General features: G+C 35.4%; 1 protein-coding gene across 2 annotated transcripts in view; it reads left to right on the forward strand.

Annotated features, from left to right (window-relative positions):
* Nucleotides 1-20,894, forward strand: part of LOC114646424 (leucine-rich single-pass membrane protein 1-like) — a 53,978-nt gene extending 33,084 nt beyond the window's left edge. For both annotated transcript variants that reach the window (XM_051928720.1, XM_028794609.2), the window contains 2 exons: nucleotides 10,434-10,610; nucleotides 19,016-20,894. In XM_051928720.1, coding sequence (XP_051784680.1) covers nucleotides 10,434-10,610; nucleotides 19,016-19,194 — 356 coding nt within the window. In that variant the 3' untranslated portion in view covers nucleotides 19,195-20,894. The remainder of the gene's footprint in view (nucleotides 1-10,433; nucleotides 10,611-19,015) is intronic.
* The last annotated feature ends 214 nt before the right edge of the window (nucleotides 20,895-21,108 follow it).

The raw sequence follows: 21,108 nt of genomic DNA on the forward strand, positions 1-21,108 counted from the left end.
GCTTTTAATGAGATTGTATGCTGAAAATATTGATTAAGTCACTGTAATGCAGATCATGTCTTATTTTGTCTACCAAACATGAACAAGTCAGTGCAGAAATCTAAGAAAATGTAATTAATGAACTATTAGCTTGAAAAAATAAATAGCTTTTTAACTCACTTTACCAATTTTTTAAAGACATGTGCATAATGATACAATTGTTGGGAGCTCATTTCTTGGAATGTACAGTGCAGTATTCTATTATTTTTTATTTATTTTACTCTTTGATTGTACCAGTCTTGCATATATCTATTTGTAACTATTTTGCTGTGGAATGGGTAGCATAACCCATGGTCCGTCCCAGTCCAGCTGTGAGCAACAGGAGAACCCCTACACTACATTTTGGTGCCTAAAAGGCTACCTCGCCAGCTCTTTGAGTAAACCAGAGTTTAAAGGTCTCAGATTGGATTAGGTATGTATGGGATCAGGCATTTGGAGATGCAAAATTGTTCATACAGGCAGCCAATGAAATGATGCTGGTGTTGGTCACATGTACTCAACAGTACTTTTCTTGGAAGCAATGATAAGTCAAGCAAAATGACACCTTTTATTGGCTAACTGAAAAACAGAGAAGGTGTCATTTTGCTTGACTTATCATTGCTTCCATAATGGCTAATACAGTGCAATGCCCTACTTTTCAATGCCCTACAAAAGCATGTATTCATTTTTCAGCATTTTGCACAGATTTGAAAGTTTGAACCCGTGCCATATTTCTTAAATGATAAAAACACAGTCTTTATAATATGACTAATAGCGTAAGATTTAATTGTGAATCTATGATGACACCTGTATGCTTCACTTCTGTCGTAATTTACAGACAAGATTATTCCTAATATCCTCAACTTTTTTGCCATTGCCAATACTCAGAATTTCTATTTCTTCAGAGCCTCAGGGTAATCTGGTGTGATCAATATGTACAGCTGAGTGTCATTTTGCATAGCTATGGTTACTTACCTTATATTTAGCAACTAGCAAAATACCCGCGCTTCGCAGCGGAGAAGTAGTGTGTTAAAGAGGTTATGTAAACATATATATACATAAACATATATACATATATATATATACATATACACATCCACATATATATATACATATATCAACATATATATACACATACAGACACATATATACATATACATATTTGTATATCTACATATATATATACACATATATACATATACATATTTGTATATCTACATATATATACACATATATACATATACATACATATCTATCTACATACATACACATATATCTATCTATCTATATATATATATATATACACATACATACATACATATCTATCTATATATATATATATATATATATATATAGCTGATTACCCAGTGGATTCGCTCACTGAGTGCAAGAGAAAAAAATAAAATGTATGTATAAAATAAGTTTAATTGCCAAATTTATTTTTCCACAAATAAAGGGCACTTACAATAACATAGAAATCAATATAAACAACATTAACATCATTATCATATGAGAATATGAAGTAATATATAAGAAGCACATTGCATATAAATATAAATTATTAAACAGTAAAATGTTCTTCTATAATACGCTACTGTGGCTATTCGTTTGTCTGTCCAGGATTTTAAATCACCTGTAGCTCGCAAACCGTTTCACCTATTGACTTGAAATTTGGTACACATATACTACGTCACGTCTACTATTCGCTTTCCCACACATATGAACAAATATATATATATATATATATATATATATATATATATATATATATATATATATATATATATATATATACACATACATATACACACACATACACATATATACATATACATACATAGTGCGTTGCAACACGGGCTGCGATTGTTACATGGGAGGGAGAGGACAAATCACAGCTTCCCGCTTTGTAATCGGGCTTGTGATTGCTGCTTTGACAGATGCCCAGATCCCACAGTATTTCCCCTTAGGAGAGGCGTTAGGCAAGTGTAATTGAATAGCGGTGCTGCAAGTTATTGCTCTTTTTATCTTTATTTTATTTTATTGTAGAGTCAACTCACAGCTGCGTGCACCAGTGCGTGCGTGGCGGATGCGTACGGCTGACGTTTTCATTGTTTACCACCTCCGCTAATCATTCTTGAGGCAGATTGAAGACTTAAGTGCCAGCTTAACTGAAAAATTAAAGAAAACATACTAAGTTTTTAAAAAAATCAGTTTTAACGGGAAAAGATGCCGACGAAAGAAGAGAAGCAGCGGGACGCTAGGGTGAAGAGCTGCTCATTAAGCAGCAAGCGCATCAACCTCTGAGCAAACGAATGGTAAACGTACAGAGAAAGAGGATAAATACTATGAATGGTCATGTCAAGTATATTCACTCCACGTTATCGTGCAGTGCGCTGTTACTGGTATTTTGATAAAAGAATCCGAATAACATATAAGAAGCGTATAAATTATTAAACAGTAAAACATTAACATTTAAGAAGTAAAGATACATTGAGTACTACTGTAGTGCTTTCGGGTATAGTACATTTTTTGTTTGCCCATTACATGCATAAATGTATACATTTTTTGGTGTACCTACCCAAGAACACGCGACATGACCCGGCAGTTAAAAATTTATCGGTCCAGCAATTTTAACTCTGTTACAAAGTCATCTAATATGGTATTGCAAACGGCAGCGGGAGCGTTTCTATAAACTCACTGTTTACACCGTGCTTTGAAGATGCATAGTATGCGACACGTGTTTCGCCGTAATTGTGGGCTCATTAGGAGTACACAGTCACTGCACTCCCTTACTGGAATCGATCCTCGGACGTAGAGGCGAAGCCCCTAACGTTGTGCTACGGCGTGTGGTTCGTTCATTTCACAGCATGTAGATCGGGGTAATTACATTGCAGGCATTCGTAGTCTGATTCACAATCTGATTGTATGGGTGGTTACCTACCAGGTAACGCTTGTGGTTGGTGAGCAAGTCGGCTAACTTCTGCTACGGTGCCCTCTTTCAGCTGCGAGAAGCAGATCATACAATGGTTGAAATAGTTTAATATATATAGCAAAATCACCGCGCTACGCAGGGGCGAATATGGTATTGCAAACGGCAGCGTTTCTATAAACTTAATTTGAAGTTACGGTTTATACCGTGCTTTGTTTCATATTCTTTTCCTACTTTATCAATTGTGTAATGTGTTTTTTGAACAGGTTTGATTCATGGAAGTGATCACTCCTGCTGCGTTCAGTCACTTAACGTGAGCTGCTCTCTTGTGTGATGTTGCAATGTCCACGGGTTTATTTAATGTTAGCTAAGACCCGGCAGTTAAAAGTTTCTCGCTACAGCAATTTTAACTCTGTTACAAAGTGATGCAAACTCTCGTTTATACCTCGTGTCTTCTCATTAAACTTGTATCTCGCGAATATGGCATTGCAAACGGCAGCGGGAGCGTTTCTATAAAGTTAATTTAAGGTTAGGTTTATACCGTGCTTTTTTATACCTCGTGTCTTCTCATTAAACTTGTATCTCGCGAATATGGTATTGCAAACGGCAGCGGGAGCGTTTCTATAAAGTTAATTTAGACTTACGGTTTACACCGTGCTTTTTTATACCTCGTGTCTTATGAAGATGCTTGTATGCGTCACTCACTCGCTTCTTATTGTTTCGCTGCCTTGTCAATTGTGTAATGAGTGTTTTCTTCAGCGCTCTTTGGGGCTCCTCCTTCTTTTCTACGTACTGAGTTCACAGTCAGTTCACGTGATTACGTGGGAGGCGTGATGACGCGACACGCAACTCAGTCTCCTACGGCCATCTTGCTGCCTTCCATTACAGTATATGGACAAAAAAGAGGTTCCAGTTATGACCATTACGCGTATAATTTTGAAATGAAACCTGCCTAACTTTTGTAAGTAAGCTGTAAGGAATGAGCCTGCCAAATTTCAGCCTTCCACCTACACGGGAAGTTGGACAATTAGTGATGAGTGAGTCAGTCAGTCAGTCAGTGAGTGAGTGAGTCAGTCAGTCAGTCAGTCAGTCAGTGAGGGCTTTGCCTTTTATTATTATAGATGATCTGGCTTAACAGGAGCATGTAGAGAGAGAATAATGAAGGACCTTGAATAGATCCCTGAATCACACCAAATGTTTTATCATGCATTTCTAATGTGCAGTCACCATGACTTACAAATTATTTCTTCCCCATTTATGTATGATTTAAACCAACGTAAAGCACTGTCTGAAAGACCAACCGAATGTTGAATACAATTAATGAGAACACTGTGATCTGTGTTGTCAGGGCAATTAATATCTTAAATAAAGAACAGTCAACATCACTTTTACAAATGCCTGCACCTGCTGGATGTCCTTTATTACAACAAACTTGTGGGAGCCTGCCATGTGAACCAGTCAACTAATCATAACCAGACTGAGGAATTTAACAAAACAACACCCTTAAGTAGGTTAATTTGTATAACACAGTCTAGAAACATATTAGTTTGCACCAATCAACATAAAGATAAATGGTATACACATTTAGCACAACTATATCTTTTGAACTGTATATCTAAAGGTCCCAAAATAGTTTTAACAGATTAAAACTATTTGGCAAACATCTATATTTAAAACAGCAACTTTTTCTTATACAGGACAACAATTATCCATAACAGATTAGTCAAGTTTATTTTTGCAGCAGAGGTTTTACTGCCGTAATTTTTACAGATTTTGGAAAAATTGAGGATGCAAGTGGATGACTTAAGTTGAGATATTATTCTACTTAAAGTGTGGGTATATTTATACAGGTTGTTGTGTGGAATTATTTGAGGGGAGAGGGTTGGGTTCAACTGACTTGGTTCTATAGGTCTGTATTTTATTAGATATGATATTATTTATTAGTTCTATAAAAACATTCTTCACAATCATTCACCTATGCTTTGCTCATCCACACTAAAGGTGTTGCTGGGTTCTCAGTGGCTGAGAATACCCGTGTTTGATTTCCTACACCATTGGTTATAACTTTAGAGAAAAAGATTATCCCTAAAACCAGATACTTATGTTTAAATATTTAGTTGAGTTGTCAAAATTTCTCATAATGAACTATTAATTTAGTTTTTTGCCATTTCTACTCAGTTTTGTAATAATCCCCGTTGAGTTTACAAATTTCTATTGCAAAAGACTTATTTTTTTATTTGCCTAACCACATTACAGTTGATGCAGAAAGATGTGTAGCTTGACAACTAAGGGTTAGGGTTAGAGTTAGCTGTTCAAGTTAAGATGGCACTCTGTATGATGAATCTGTCATTTTCTTTCCCTGTTATTTTTGTTATTGTTCCTTGAGTATCTGTAAGTGTGCTCAGATATGGATGAAAACTTCTGCAGGTTCTGTTGATTTTTAATATCAAACTAAAACTGCTTTAGTCACTGCAGTAACTGACAGCACTGGAGAAGGAAATTAAAAGAAAAGCTGGGGTTCTCTTAGGAAAACTGGAAAACACAACTCTGCTTACTTCTACCAATTCTCACATCTCATATGCATTCCCTGCCAATTAAGACTGATGAAATGCCTCTATTCTTCTGTTTAAAGAAAGCAGGTTTTGATTGGCCTATCCTCTGTTTTCTTGAAATCCTAGGTTGAAAAGTGGAGGAGTATGCTTTTATGTAAACCTGTGAAACCGCTCAGATACAAAGATACTCTTAAAGTACTGTTACTCAGAGTAGAAATTTATTACTTAATGTATATAAATTCATTATGCACAAAATTAGTGTCACTGCTCTCTAGTAACTAGTAGGGAGAATAACTGAAACAGAAAATACACTGTCTTCTGCTTGTTCCAAGGAAATTAAAACATCCTAGTCTGATGGAATTATGACCCATAAACCGACAGCAGATTGGAGTATAAGTTGAAACAACTGAAATACTGTTCTTATGTTACTGCATGATCTCTGAGGCTTATAGACATAGAGAGTTCAGCAGGAAAGGATCTGTACCTGATCTTGTTTTTACAAACCTATGAAAGTCCAGTGCCAGTCAACCTTAACAGATAATTCTAATCTCTCATTTAAGTTGGCAAAAGTTTGAAACTTCTTTAAGATGGTGTCTGTAGCACCTGTTCCAAAGATATCAAGTGTGTGCTGCCTCGGTGACTATTAACCTATTACCTAAGCATTTGTGTTGTTCATGTAAGTCAGCCATAACTCCCAGAATGTTCTTCTGCTGTTCTGTTAAGAAAAAAAATGAACTCTGAGCATCAGTGGTGAGATGTGGGATTTTTTTTGTTTCTTTTTTTCTGAAAGTTGCAGAAGCAGTGACTACCCAGTGCTTTGTTCTGTTTCTCTGCAGACACTCTTAAAAATAAAGGTGATACAGTGGTTCTTCACAGTGATGCCATAAGTGAACCATTTTTGATTCCAAAAAGTTGCATCCACATGATGGTTCCAGAAAGAACCTTTATTTTGTAGATCTGTAACAGGCTCCATAGAGTGCATAACCATAACTAGATGGTAACAGATTTGTGAAATACCAATGGCTCATGACTTTAAAAGGACTCTCACTACATACGTACAGTAACACTGGCAAAGCCCATATTTTCTTAATCTGTTAGTTTCCTGCAGTCCACCATACATTAAAAATGTTATTTTTTTTCTAGATAAAGAACTATACAGTGCCATTAATGAACCATTATTTTTAAGAGTGGCGGATTCTCAATATTAAGGAAAGATCTTCAGTGAAGTATCCCAAAAGATGCGCACTATTACTATTATTCTTTAAAATTTGTTTTATTGACATTAGCACTTTCAAATTAGCCAGAAATTAAGGTTAGAGTAGCCATATGAATGTAGGCTGAAAGTTTTAAATGTTGCATGTACATTTGAACTTTACATGCATTTTTAACTTTAGATTTTTTATGATTAATATATCTATGCTAATGACTTGTGCACTGTTACTTAAATGAAATCTCGGACGTTTGTGACATTTACATATAAATAACATTCCCTTCATCTTCAAAGTTGCAATATGAAAGAGAAAATCTGTAATGTACAAAAGAAATCCGAGAAAAAATGTTTGTGATTGCTATAACTCCTTAAACTCCTTTTACATTAATTTTGTGTTTCCCAGCTATGCTTCTTTTTGTTCCTAGAGGTCAGCAGATGAAGAGGGACTGTCCATCTCTCTTCTATATAAATTAAGGCTCTGAAAGTTTGTATGTGTCTCACAAATGAAACAACTGAATGTAGAAAATGCTGAATTGTAATCATCTTTAAGTGTTTACCTTCAGTAAAAACTGTCAGTCATTGTCCAACCTGCTATATCCTAACACAGGCTCACGGGGGTCTGCTGGAGCCAATCCCAGCCCACTGCAGGGCACACACACACCAAGGACAATTTAGGATCGGCAATGCACCAAACCTGCATGTCTTTGGACTTTGGGAGGAAACCGGAAGTACCCGGAGGAAACCCACGCAGACACGGGGAGAACATGCAAACTCCATGCATGGAGGACCCAGGAAGCGAACCCAGGTCTCCTTACTGTGAGGCAGCAGTGCTACCACTGCGCCACCTCAGTAAAAACTGTTCTTTTACATATCAATGTTATCGTCTGCCTTCAAATAAGACTTTTTGAAAGTACATTTGCATTATATTCAAACTCACTAAATGAAACATGTTATAATTTGATAAATAAATGTGTGCATTTTCAAATTGTACCAAAGTAAATGAGGAATACTGACAAGGAAGCAAAACCAATTCAGAAAGGCCTGTTTAGGGTTTATATTGATGGGATTCTATCCCTCCCTCCTTTCCTTCCATGTACAGAAACATTTAAACGGACTCATGAAATGTTAGGTTATATAATTTCTATATATATAAACTACTGAGTTTTCATTTGGATTTTTGTATAAATGTTTGGTCACCAGTCTTACAAACAATTTAGACAATGTAACAAAGTGTTTTTGGCAACTAAGTTAACTGATACTATATGATTTTATCCCTAGTAGAGTAGTATCCAATAATTATCAACTGAAAAAATAACTATTAGTACAAAATGACCAATACTATCATAAAATCACTGTCAATATTACCATCTGAAAGGAGAAAATGAACGGAAGTAAGTTCCCCATCTAGTTATTAATATTAATTAAACACAGTAATTGGTTAAAATTATATAAATAAGAAATCAGAAAGGAGATATTTTATTGTAGAACAGGAATATGAATGGTGACAGTAATCTTAACAAGGTAGAAGAACAAGCTTCGAATAAGTAGCCAGCTTCAGCCTTGTGTAATCTTAAAGATTTTAATTTCAGTCAGAAGATACACAGAAGTAATAACAGATCCCTAGGTATGAATAAACCATAATGCGCACTCCATCTTTTGTGTGTTATACTCAGTAATCAGCACCAAACTAGTCTCCCTGAAGCCAGACTTATAATATATACGTCTGGAGACAGCCATGAGTGACTTTTGCTTAAAACTGTCTAGAAACAATTAGATGGCTCACTGAATGTCACATTTCTAAACCAATTCAATGCGGTGCTCAAAGTAGAAGCGGTGATTTTGAACTGCAAAGATCAGAGGTGCTCTCATTAACCTCGTTCAACAGACAGCAAGCTTCAGTTTACAATGAACCATCTACAGCAGAAAAGTCTCCAAAAAAAAATTATTAGACATATAATTATGTGTGCATGTGCAGAGAACATATTGTACATTTTAAAAATAAACATAACATGATGCAAGGGAAAAAACAGATTATACTTTGAGTCACACTCACTTTGTTATGTTTTGAAAAATACCATAACGGCACCAATGGCAAAGGCATTTTGTTTTTTAATGAGTCATTGTTATGACATGTCAATCGCCTGCTGGGGGTTACGGGGCTGGTCATGGAATTTGTGTGTGATTACATCATCACTGCAACCATATAAATTGTCATGTCATTGGCAACACATTGTCCCTGATTGTGAATACAACTCTGAAAATCTCTCGCATATTTCTTTTTTAACTTTTGACTTATTTCTTTCTATTATGATGTTACCATACTTACCAGCCTTTTGTGGCCCACCTTATTATTTCCCACTCCTGTGTTCTTCAGATCAAAACTTTGTCCTGTCCTGTCCTGTCCCTTGTGAGTTTTATTTTGGATTTTCTGGTTTGGACTTCTGGTTTGAATGTTCAGGATTTACTACTTTGAATTTTGCTAACTTGTTGGCTTTGCCTTCTTATTTTGCTGTTTAGTCAATTATCTGCTGTTCATTGTTCTTTTATTAGCTTTTAAAATTTTGAATTTTTGGATTTTTGTTTTAGAAACTAGTTTGTGTGTTTTGTATTATATTTATTCTGTTTTAATTTAAAGTTAAATAAAATAACTTTAAGTTTTTTTTTTTACAGTTTGTCCTTTTCCATTTTAAGGTTAATCACAATGTATTACTAGTGAATCACATACTAAAATGTGGAAATTAAGGGGAGCAGCATTCACAGTGTAAGCCAAGAAGCAATTCTTTGTACTAAGAGTTGTGGATATCTGAAACAAATTATTGAGTCATGTTAATGATATCAAAAGTGTGACAGTTTTAAAAAGTCACATCTTAATATAGTGGGACAGCTAACAACTAGAGAAATGACTAAGATGTCTCTTTTTGCTAATAAATGTTTTTATGCTCTTATTGTTTATAAATAGACGTGAAGTAGACTGAAACTAATGGACAGAGATTTTTCTGAAGAATTTGTAATGAGAAAAATATATTGTATTTTTATGCAGTGTAAGCCGTTCCTTTTCTTAAATTTTATCTGCCAACAAAGTAGTTGGTTTTGTTTTTATATGATGTACTTTTTTTTACTCTAATTTACTGAGCCAGAGCAACAATATATTCCTTTTCAGGAACTGTGTCTTTGTATTTAGGGCTTTATTTAAAGATATTGATGACAGGGCTTCTTCATGTTTAGAGAGGTACTTCACATGAATGAGTGGCACTGTGCCACATTAATTAAATGTGGCCCTTTCCAATAACAGCATGCCCAAGAATGATTAGCTATTCACAACATTAATGGTGAGTGCCCTGCATTTTTCTCTTATCATACATTTTCTTTTTAAATACTGCCTCATTACAACACAACATCTGCATGAAAAACCTGAAATAACAAATTTAATTGGAGCACGAAGTAGCCTGCTGCCAGTTAAGCCACACAACATCTACATGTAGAAGAAGAGACATAGGTCATAATGCATTTTTAGGTTAATGTCTTCATTTATAAAATCATTATGATGATCCATAGTCAAGACGCATGCTCAGAATGAGCCAAAAAACCTAAAAAGTCTGGCACTCAAGTAGCAGGTAATGTAGAGCACAGGGACTTTTCAGTCATAACAAAACAAAAATAATTTGAATCTAATATTGCATATAGGTAATACAATAATATACATTTTATCTTCTCTATTTTGTAGACTCATTTAAACAGCTGTCAAGGATGACCAAAGAAAATGAACATTCACCACTGTGTAAATCTGAAACTAATGAAAAATGGCTCAGTTCCTCAAGATGTCTGTGCATACTACTCATAGTTGTTGCAGTTGCTTTGGTGGCCAGCCTTCTTTTGTCTTGTTATGCTGTGATTTTAATGGGTAAGAATCAAAACATTTGTTATGGCTGCTTTTGTAATGTTTGCTTTTTTTATATCAGTATGTCACTTCAGGTAAAGAGAAGTGAAATAAGGGATACACTTACAAAACACTCCAAGTAATTTCCCTTCTTATTTAAATTTTCTTCACACCATCTTTCTCCAGATTACATAATTCACATACAGCCTTCACAAGTCTGGGTTGATAAGGGAGTCCATTTCCTTCATTTTTCACACAGTCATCTTCCTGTCAGGTGGAGATTTACTAAAATCAGAAATCACAGAGGTGCTAAGTACATCATACTGACCAAACACTAAAACAATATCATTTTTTTGGAAAAAAAAGTAGTGAAAAACATAAACACTGGAGATTAACAAATACGTAGTGTAAATGTAGAAAAAAAAACTAAATAAAGATTACCACAATGTTAATTAACAACAAATATGTCTTGATCTTATATATAAACGTCTTCACGTGGAACTGTGTGTTTGTCTATCCGTCCGACCCGGAAGTGAGAGGTGGAGTCAGGGTAAGGGCTCCACCTCCGAGGATACGCAAGTGAGGCCAGCACATCGGCAAAACAAAACCTCCGAAGAAAGTCACTCGCTTAGCCGCCAATACAGAAACGAGGTGAGCACATCAGTAAAGCAGTATCCCTTTTACTTTACCTCTTGCTGCTAATACACAAGCGATGCAAGCATGTCAGCAAAAACAAATCCTCCTAGGAGAGAGATGCCCAGAGTAGTTTCTTTCAATTACCTGACATCTCTACATTTCAATTTTTTTTCTGACAATTGCAATAGTTTCTAGGACCCCGGGCTTTTTGCAGTACAGGCTTACACATCTAGTAATAATTTACTTTGTTTTATATAAATATAAATGAGTGTGGTCCAGTGGGTAACCCTGCTAAATTAACTTGCAGATTCAGCATGACACATTATGATTCACATCCCATACCTGAGCATTGCGCTTGTGAAATATTTACACTCTTCATGTGTGTTTGTGGTTTATCTTCAATGTTGCCAAAGATGGGTTTGCTTGGTTAATTCATGATTTCAGACTGGCCTTTGTCTGAGTTATTGTGGACATAATACAGCCCTGCAAAGGACTGGTCCTCTGTCTAGGGCTATTTACTGTTTTGTGCCTAGCATTTAATATGTATATAAGCCAGAATAAATATTAGACAATGGCAATGTATTTGTTGTTAATTAACACTGAAACAGTTCTTATGTTATGTTTCATAGGAAATGGCAGCGTGGAGGTGCACTTTTTAGTAATGCTTCTGTAAGGGTCTCACAACTTGGGTTTAAATCAGCTGCTAGTCATGGTCTGTATGAAGTTTACATGTTCTCAATGTGTCTTCATGGAAGTTCCTCCTCCCACATTCCAAAAGAAGATGCATCTTAGGTTAATTGGTGACTCTGTATCGGCCCTAGTGTGAATATGAATATAGGTGTGCATGTGCATGAGCCCCCCATGGACTGTCCCTCTGTCCAGAATTGGTTTGCGCCTTTCACCTGATGCTACCTGGTTAGTTTATGGGTTCTCATGACTCTGAATTAGGCTAAACTACTTTGAGAATGTTATATCACATATAATTTGTTTAATACCATCACCAAACATCTTTTCTTAATTTTTAAAAATGTAACAAAATAAGAACTTAAAAAAACAAGACATCCGTCTGCTACCTTTTTCAGCATTTTTACTCAGCATCCTTCCTCAGTATGAACAAATGTACAAGGTAGTCCTATTTTGCAAAGGTTAATCATGTTATTTCAAGTATAAACATTACATTGTTTTACTTACTTGTTGAAAATATATATAATTGATTTTTCAAAGATTACCTTTCAGTATGTAACTTAGCTTAAAAATGTAAAATGATACAAAGTTAAACTTGCAAAATCTGGCTGTCTAGTTGCAGATAAACAAATATCTGCACGATAAGGATTATGGGTTTTGAAATACATAACTAAAGTATTGGTCCTTTCTCCAGACCATTAGTTAATGAAAGAAGGTGGGAAGACATTGGTAGATTTATGTTAAAATATAGGATATTTTTCACATTGTTGAGTATTTCAGTATTTGCATCATATTTGCTTAGACAAAATTCAGGGCGCAACATTAGAATGAACATTCATTTTGAGTAACCCAAAAGACTGAAGAATCCTGCAAATTTTGAAATGTGTGCTTCATTTGGATAAAGTATTTAATTATATGTGTGCCGGGAAACCATCTTTGTGAGAGGCAACTGTCAAAGTGAGAGCTGAAGGGAATTTGCTCTCCATAACTAGAAGATGAAAAATCTTCTACAGACAGAGCAGAGAGTAACAGCACCATAGGAGGGATTACAGCAGGGGTCTTCAAATAGATTTGATAGATATCCCACATCACAAAACCCTCACACTTTTACAGGGACATACTTTATCATTCATTCTTGGTCATTCTAATCACTTACTCATTCACATCACACGTTAAGTCAACTCAAATCCGTCAAAATGATGGCTATTCAAGAGAGGGAATCATCAAGTATATGTGACACTGAATTCTTTCCAGTGTTTATCATTCCAAACAGGCAAGCTCAATCATTTAAATTCATATTTTTGTCTTATGAAAATTCATAGCAATTGTAGCTTTTCAGTTTTTCAATAGTTTCAAAATCATGAGGGAGCTGTGATATTTTGGTTGCAACTACCCAAGTGTAACTTTCTCCATCAGCCCTGATATACAATGCAGTAGCCACAAATACTCAGTGCTAAAATTTTATATTTTAAAATCAGTCAAATTCTTTGTTTAATTTATTGATATTTAATTATGCCATTAATAACCTCTGTGCTCCATCAAATCTGGATATGATGGTTTCTTTGACTTTTTCCACCATTTACCTTTCTTAAGAGTTTGTTGTGAAGCAGCAACACAACATGGCGAAAAGGGTCAACGGAATCTAAAAAGAACCCTATACCTGACCAGGGCCTTCACTGGCCTTCCTAGAGACAGGCCTTATCTCAGACTGTCTAATCCCAAACTCAACAGGCAAGCTTTGAAATGGAATTCCATTTTTTACAGCTGAATGTTATGCTTTAAATATTCACAGTACATACAGTGCCCTTCAAGGGACCGGATGAAACATCTAACCTTTATCTTGAGAAGCGAGGCAAATGAGGAGGAGGTTAGGAGCACACACCCAGCACATGATGAACCACCTCTGGATCCCAAATTAGGACCCAAGTGCAACTGTGCAACCAGTAATACCTCAGCACCACACTAGTTTGAATGGAGTGGAGCAGTGTGAGGTGTTTTTTACAGTGGCTAGAGTGCCAATCCTGCCACCAAACCCCCAAGTTCTCCCTACAAGTTGGAGGACCTACATGCTGGGCAGGATGCAGGTTAACATTATACCCAGGATGGAGCAATTGCAGGTTGAGGGACTTACAAAAGGGCCCAACAGAGTGGAATCACTTTTGACATTTACGGGATTTGAATCAGAAACATTCCAATTGCTGCCACAAATCATTAGCCTCAGAACCACCATTATACCAGATGAGATATCTTTTTAAAGCAAAGAATTTATTTAAATAACAAAAAGATGCATAGAAATGGTGAAAAAATGCAAAATAAGGCAAAAAAAAACATTTACCAGAAAAGGCAATTTGAGGCAAACCAAAAAGCAACTTCAAAATGCTAATTAAAGAGAAAATCAACAAATCAAAAGCAAAATTCAATAAACTAGTAATAGCCAAAGAAAACAATACTCAACAATATAAAAAGCACACTGCTATAATCAGTAAACCTATGAGGGACCCCAGCCTAAAGTATAAAAGGTGATGGCGGTCCTTGAGCAGTGACATAATGGTAGTCCTATCTTTAGAAAACAAGGAACATCAGTAATCAGCATAAGTAGACGATGCATAAATACTAAACCATAATTAAACATAACAGTTTTAACAAAAATTACACAATAACAAAAACTGTATGACAAATAATAATTCAGAAGCAAGGAAAGTAGATTTAAATCAGGGAATAATCCATGGCTGAAACATAACACAGATTCAGTGTATTGGATTAGCCTGAGGTTAGAGGAAGTACTGACACACAGACGCAAACAATGGTTGAAGATCCTTAGAAGGACGGTGTATTAACTCTTTTCCAACAGGCGTCTGGATTACTTTCCACTGTTGATCTTGACAGTGGAGTACTTAAACCTCCTCAGTGGAATTGTAGGTCTCCTCAGTGTGTTCTCTATCTTCTCCTTCTTTTTCCAGTCCAACCTTACACACTGTTCAGTGCAGTTCTATTTATTCCACTCCAGTATCCATGGTTCTCCATCTTGCATATATTCACCTCATTATTTCCACGCAGATCAGAGTTGCAACAGTATTTATAAATGTTCATACAAAATAAATTTCCTATATAATGTGGAAAATCCACAGCTACAGTGAAATGAAGATAGATTGAATTTACTTACTAATCAAGCAATACAGACTTAAAACATAAAAAATTGACCAGTAAGCACTGATATACAAAAATGTTTTTTCTAAAAATACAAATATTTTTATTCCTTCCTGCAGTGGAGAAATACAGAATGAGGCTGATGTGAATTGGGTAGACAAGTACTTATCATGCACTGGATACACACAGCACAAGTTAAGTTATTGAAAGTGTTCAAAAACCCTTTTTATATGAAACCAATAGATTGGCACAGATCAGTTGAGTGATGGATATCCGCTTTTACACTCTTTCCTCACAACCCCCTTAGCACTGCCACAGGGTTAGGGATGGTAAAAACTTGCCAGATCTGGCCAAGTGAATGAATATTCAGGGTTACAAAATCAAAATAAATCGAGTTGTTCATTTGTTTGATTCTGGGTTGTGTTTGAATCCATTTTTTAATAGTTTCTCTAAAATAACTTAAAAATACTTAAGTAATAGTATGGAGCTTTTTTAAAGATTTCGCTGTATTCATGGAAAATTAAACATCTGTTCATTTTTCAAGTATACTATTGTAGGCAGTCTAATATGTTGGAGGTGTTGCAGCATGATTTTGTTTAAGATTAAATGCTTTTTCTGAAGTTCAAAAATGTTTTTTAAGCTTAAAAGAATTGTCTTTATAATTTACAGTAATTTAATTTTTGGAATTGAAACATTATGGCTTTACAGTGCAGTTTAGTACCATTTGAACAAGTGTCACTAGTAGGTTTCAATACTGTATGTCATCTGACATCCAAGAGTGATTATCAGCATTCTCCCTTTAACAGTCTGACATGTCTTAAACATAACACAGTATGGGTAGTTTACTGGTTTGATGAAGCTCTGGATTATGTTCAACTAATATAAGAATGAAGCTTATGACCTGTGTAGTCTGAAGACATAACACAATGTTCAGTAATGCAATCAGAGCACCTTACAAAAAAGTTTTGCTTCTTTTTAAGGACTGTTAGTTAGGCTGATATCATCCATTTTCTCCTATAGCACTTAGGAATAAGAACCACAAACAGTAATCTGAAAAATCGTGCCAGTGAACTGTTTTTATTTTTTGATACATTATTACTGAATATATGCATGACTTTTCCTTCTATCATTAAATGAAAGAAGCATGCAGCATGATTTAGAACAGTTATTTATTGTTCATTTGAAAATGACAGATATGTTTCTGAGAAAAAAATCTCTCTTGTTAATGCTTAAAGATGAACACTAAGATAATTAAGCAAATTAACTGCATTTTAAAATGCTCATGCATTTATTTATCCACTTTATTCTGCAGTTGAACTAAATTGTTTAGAGAACTTAGCTTTTCCTGATCTGAGGATCGGTACAAAAAAAGAAATATGCAGAACACATGAGCAGCTATCTCAGTTAAATTGAGCTGTCCTCAAACCTCGGCACGTAACCATAGGCATGGCTGTGCATCTACTAAACACTAAACCTCGTAGTGTTATACAAGTCGCCTTATACAATTTCTTGTATTAGGAATTTGTTCGTTTTCGCATACCACTTGGGGTCAGAGCGCAGGGTCAGCCATTGTACAGCGCCCCTGGAGCACTTACAGGTTAAGGGTCTTGCTCAAGGGCCCAGCAGAGTAGGATCTCTTTTGGCAGTGATGGGGATTCGAACCAGCAACCTTCTGGATACCATTGCAGATCCTTCGCCTCAGAGCCATACAAGAGAAAAGAAAGCTCAAAGCATCTTCACATACGTAGACATAATAATTAAAACTATTTTACCACCAGAATAAAGCAAGGATTATATTGCGGATTTTGCAGTGAAATAATTATGTTACTTATCACTTAGGATATGAAACAATATTCTATTAATCAGGAGTTTTCAACTAACAAAAATCAGTTAGCATAGTTGAATGTTCAACTCTTTAGTATTTATGCATAAAATGTTCACTACGTAAATGGTGGGACTCTTTATTCCACTTATAGAAATACATGCGTACTACTCAAATTAAAGATTACTGGCACGTGACAGGATGTTGAGTGTCATCATGATAATGAACAAACATAGAGTTCAGTTTGTTTTTGACAACCTTATCCTGCTTTAGTCTGATTGCTTACTAAACTGACCTAGTATGTCTGTTTTGTGATAAACTATGAGATCCTCGATGGCTACTAGTTCCCACCTCTGTGATGCACAACGTAAGTCTGGAAAATGGGTGGAGGTAAAATCTCATTCTTTTATTCTCTGGAACTTAGTCAATGTGGGTAATGCAAGACATTCTCTAACTCATTTAATCTTATTGAGAAGTAGAGTGGAGTGGGTTTCGGTGGACTAGAGGTTATTCCAGAAAAACTGGGCATAAAACAGAAACAAACCCAGAAAAGGACAGCATTTAATTGCAGGGAACCACTCACATGCAAAATAGCATAGGAAAACTGACTGAACACATACAAACATACATACAGTAGTGTGAGGCTCAGCCCAGGTGTGTATCAGCAGGTCTCCTTGGGTTATGCATGGGGCCCTGGCATACTTTATGGACAGGCCCCTGTGGAGCTGTAAGGACTGTATGCTTTCAGGCTATGGCTTAAAATGGCAAAATGGCATAAGTTGATAGACATTAGTGCTGGGTAGTGAAAAGGAAGAAGGTTTGATGGAAGGAAGAAAGGAAACCAGAGGTATGGAGTAATAAACAATGAGGTGGTAGTAAGGAAAGTTGGTTGTATTTTGGTGGAAAAGTACATAAGGCATCCTGACATGGACATAGGTTGCAGTCCTTGTGATAAGTAGGCTAGTTGTATTTTATCTATTAATTTGATACTTTGTACTTTTTATGGTTTTCCCTTCCTTGTCATGGCTTCTTTGTTAATAAAATGCTTTATGTTTTTTCTGCAGTTTGGTTTTCTTGGTGTCAGTCTGAGTGCACTTTGCCTATTGTCTACAGATGAGTGAGAGTCAGAATGTACTACTGAGCTACACAGACATAGCATCAATGTGCAAAACTCCACACAGGCAATGACTGGGCATGGGATTCAAATCCAGCATGCTGGATCTATGAAGCAGCAGTATTAACTACCATGCCACAATGCTGCTTTGTTAGGATAAAATGGTGTCTTTGAATGTGCTCTACTGGTTCAAAATGTATCTTGAGTCTTTTTCAGGATGTCTTTCTTTGTCAAACCTAATAATCCAAGCATGACTTGATGTTTTTCTGGATTGTCAAGGTTTTTTTTAACTGATTAAACTGTTTTTGTAAAAAAAATAACTAAACAAATTCTAAAGTTTCCTTGCTAAAAAGCAGTTTCAAAAATTTGATGAATATTGAATGAATATCTAAAGTGAATGAAGGATTTATATCACGCATGTGAGAAAAGTGTTATTTTTCGTGAAAGTTGCCTGAATACAAAACCACAAGTCATTTTTTAACATAACATTGTCAAACCCACTGAACCCATTTTTAAATTTAATTTAAAACTAGAAACGATAACTCAGTAAATGTAATAAATTAAGCCACAGATTCACTTCTTTTACCACAGCTCCATTCATTAATTCATTTTCAGAAATGGTTTATTCATTAAAGGGTTGTGAGAAAAATTTCGAACAGGGACAACTGGTCCATCACAGGACAACCTCACACACATCCACATTCGGCCATCCTGAGGCAAATTAGTCGCCATATCACACAGCAGGTACTTGGGAGGAAACCAAAGTATCTGACAAGATGCCACCCACTAAAGTAAAATGGAAAACTGAATGATCAAACTGGAGAGATATTATTCATCCATATTTTAACCAATCAAGAATTAAAACTGTAAAGTGTATAATTAGAAAAGGAAAATCTGTTTTTTTCTGAACTATAAATTATACAAGAATTCATTTTCACTCTATTATTCATGTCAGTCTTAGGCTTAACTTTTTGTGGGAATTTCCATTTAAGAACTCATCAAATAATAAGTTAATTTCCTTTCCAGTGGAAACTACAGAGAAAATGGATATCCTGACCAGCACTACTTCAGAAGAAAAATACCTTGCAGAATTATCAAGATGGAGAGATATAATTAAGGGATTCATTAACCAGTCAAGAGTTACACCATTGGCAGTGACGGATTATAAAGAAACAAAATTTTCTCATAGTTTAACTGATGACTAAATGCAGAAGTGAAATGCAGCTGTATCAACTAAGTGCAGATTAGCAATTATAATGCGGACACTATAGGTCTTGAATTATCCCTCTTTGAAAGTTGCTCTGCCTCCGCAGTGCTTTGGATTTATTGGGATTGAGATGGAGTCAGCAATTTCACAGGGAATGATTACCTTTATTAAAAATGACACTGAATAGCAGTATTAGAGTTACACTGAATGGGTCAGTGTGTGTCTGAAGACAGCCACTATCCCTGTGCCTTGCACTCATTACTGCCACGAAGAGAAGCTTTTTGACTCAAAGCTGCAACAGCTATTATGAGTCAACAAAGGGCTTGCTCAATTCTCATTTACTTTTAAGGAGAAAACCTTTTTTTTCATTTAAATACATACAGAAAGCAATTCATAATAAGTAGCATTTTCTGTCAAAAAAAGTAAAAGTTAACACTTAACAAACTGTGTTGGAATCCAAAAGCCTGTATTAATTCAACATTCATTGCAATTACATTGCATTTATTTTGTTGTTATCTAAAGTGAATTAAAATGTTAAAATTGTTTACATGATTTTGTATAGTATAAGGGTTAAATGTTTTGCTCACTTTTCATTGAACCAGAAACCTTAAGGGGTTGCACTCCATCACCATGACCACTGTGTCTTCTTTACTTCTTTACTTTAAAAAAGCGAGTATTGGATGCTTTCTCAGTATTGACGTCATATATAATATGGACATAATGGTTTGCATTGTAAAAGTTTTCAATTCACCTGAAATGTTCAGCTTTATGATGAGGAGAAAAGCTCATCAACATTGAAGAAATGAGTCTGGAATCTGGCCCTTATAAAAAAATTAGAATGTTGAACAACATATTTAGGTGTAATGAAGGACTTTCACTACCAGAGAAACGAACCACAAAAAGAAAGACACTTGCCAAGCTGAGAAAAAAGTTTGGACAAACTGCACTCTACTTAATATTGGCATTGAAACTGCATTAAGCTCTTAAACCCATTTGTGAAAGAAACTGATTTCATAAAAGGTATAGAAACAAAAGTAGAGGATTTTCCACTTAAAAGAAGTATTTTGTTTGCCTTATTAAAAAGAAATATTGATGTCAGTATTTGTGCAATAGTAGAAGGCATCACAAAGTTAAGTCCAAAATATATCAGAAATCATTTGTGCTCCAACCTGAAAATAAATTTAGTTTATTTGGAGCCAACTAAAAGCAGATAAAGGGGAAAGTACTGTAGACATCCCAAACTTCAAAGAACATTGACGGGTCTGTCCTGTACACGTTAATGCTTTGAGTGGGTCAATGTTATTAAAAGCAGATCCAAATCTCTCTTTACAGTATACACACAATTTCATATGATTTGCCACAACATCCATGAGGAATTTTAGCTAATCTAATCTAATCTAAAAAATCTAGTCTGGTTTATATTCAGATAAATGGTCTAATTCATGTACTGATAATATATATGTAATATTTTGAAATATCATTTTCTTTTTCCTCTACATCCTCAAGTTGGACTATGTGCATTATGTAATGCTATCATAGTTATATATAACGATATTTTCTTTTTGTATAAATGTGGTATCTTAAAAGCTGCCTAATTAGCAAATACGTACTGAATACAGTATGTCTCAGAATTCTAATAAATTATTTAAGGCTGTGCCTGCAATGTTCTGTATGTTGGTGTTGTGTAGTTCATTTCCAGGGGTTGAGCTTTCTTCCGGCCAGTTTTGGGGCTGACATGAGATTTGGTCAAACTACACACAGAACTCGTATGCATACATGCCAACATGTTTATGAAAATAAGTGTACTGACATTTAGTAAATGTGTGTTTGTGTAGATATCCCTTATGTGGAAACTGCCTCTTGTTTACAACTAGGCTGTTTCCTGTCTTCTACTCAGTGCATTTGAGATGGT

Source organism: Erpetoichthys calabaricus, chromosome 1 (assembly GCF_900747795.2).
Source record: "Erpetoichthys calabaricus chromosome 1, fErpCal1.3, whole genome shotgun sequence".
NCBI lineage: Eukaryota > Metazoa > Chordata > Cladistia > Polypteriformes > Polypteridae > Erpetoichthys > Erpetoichthys calabaricus.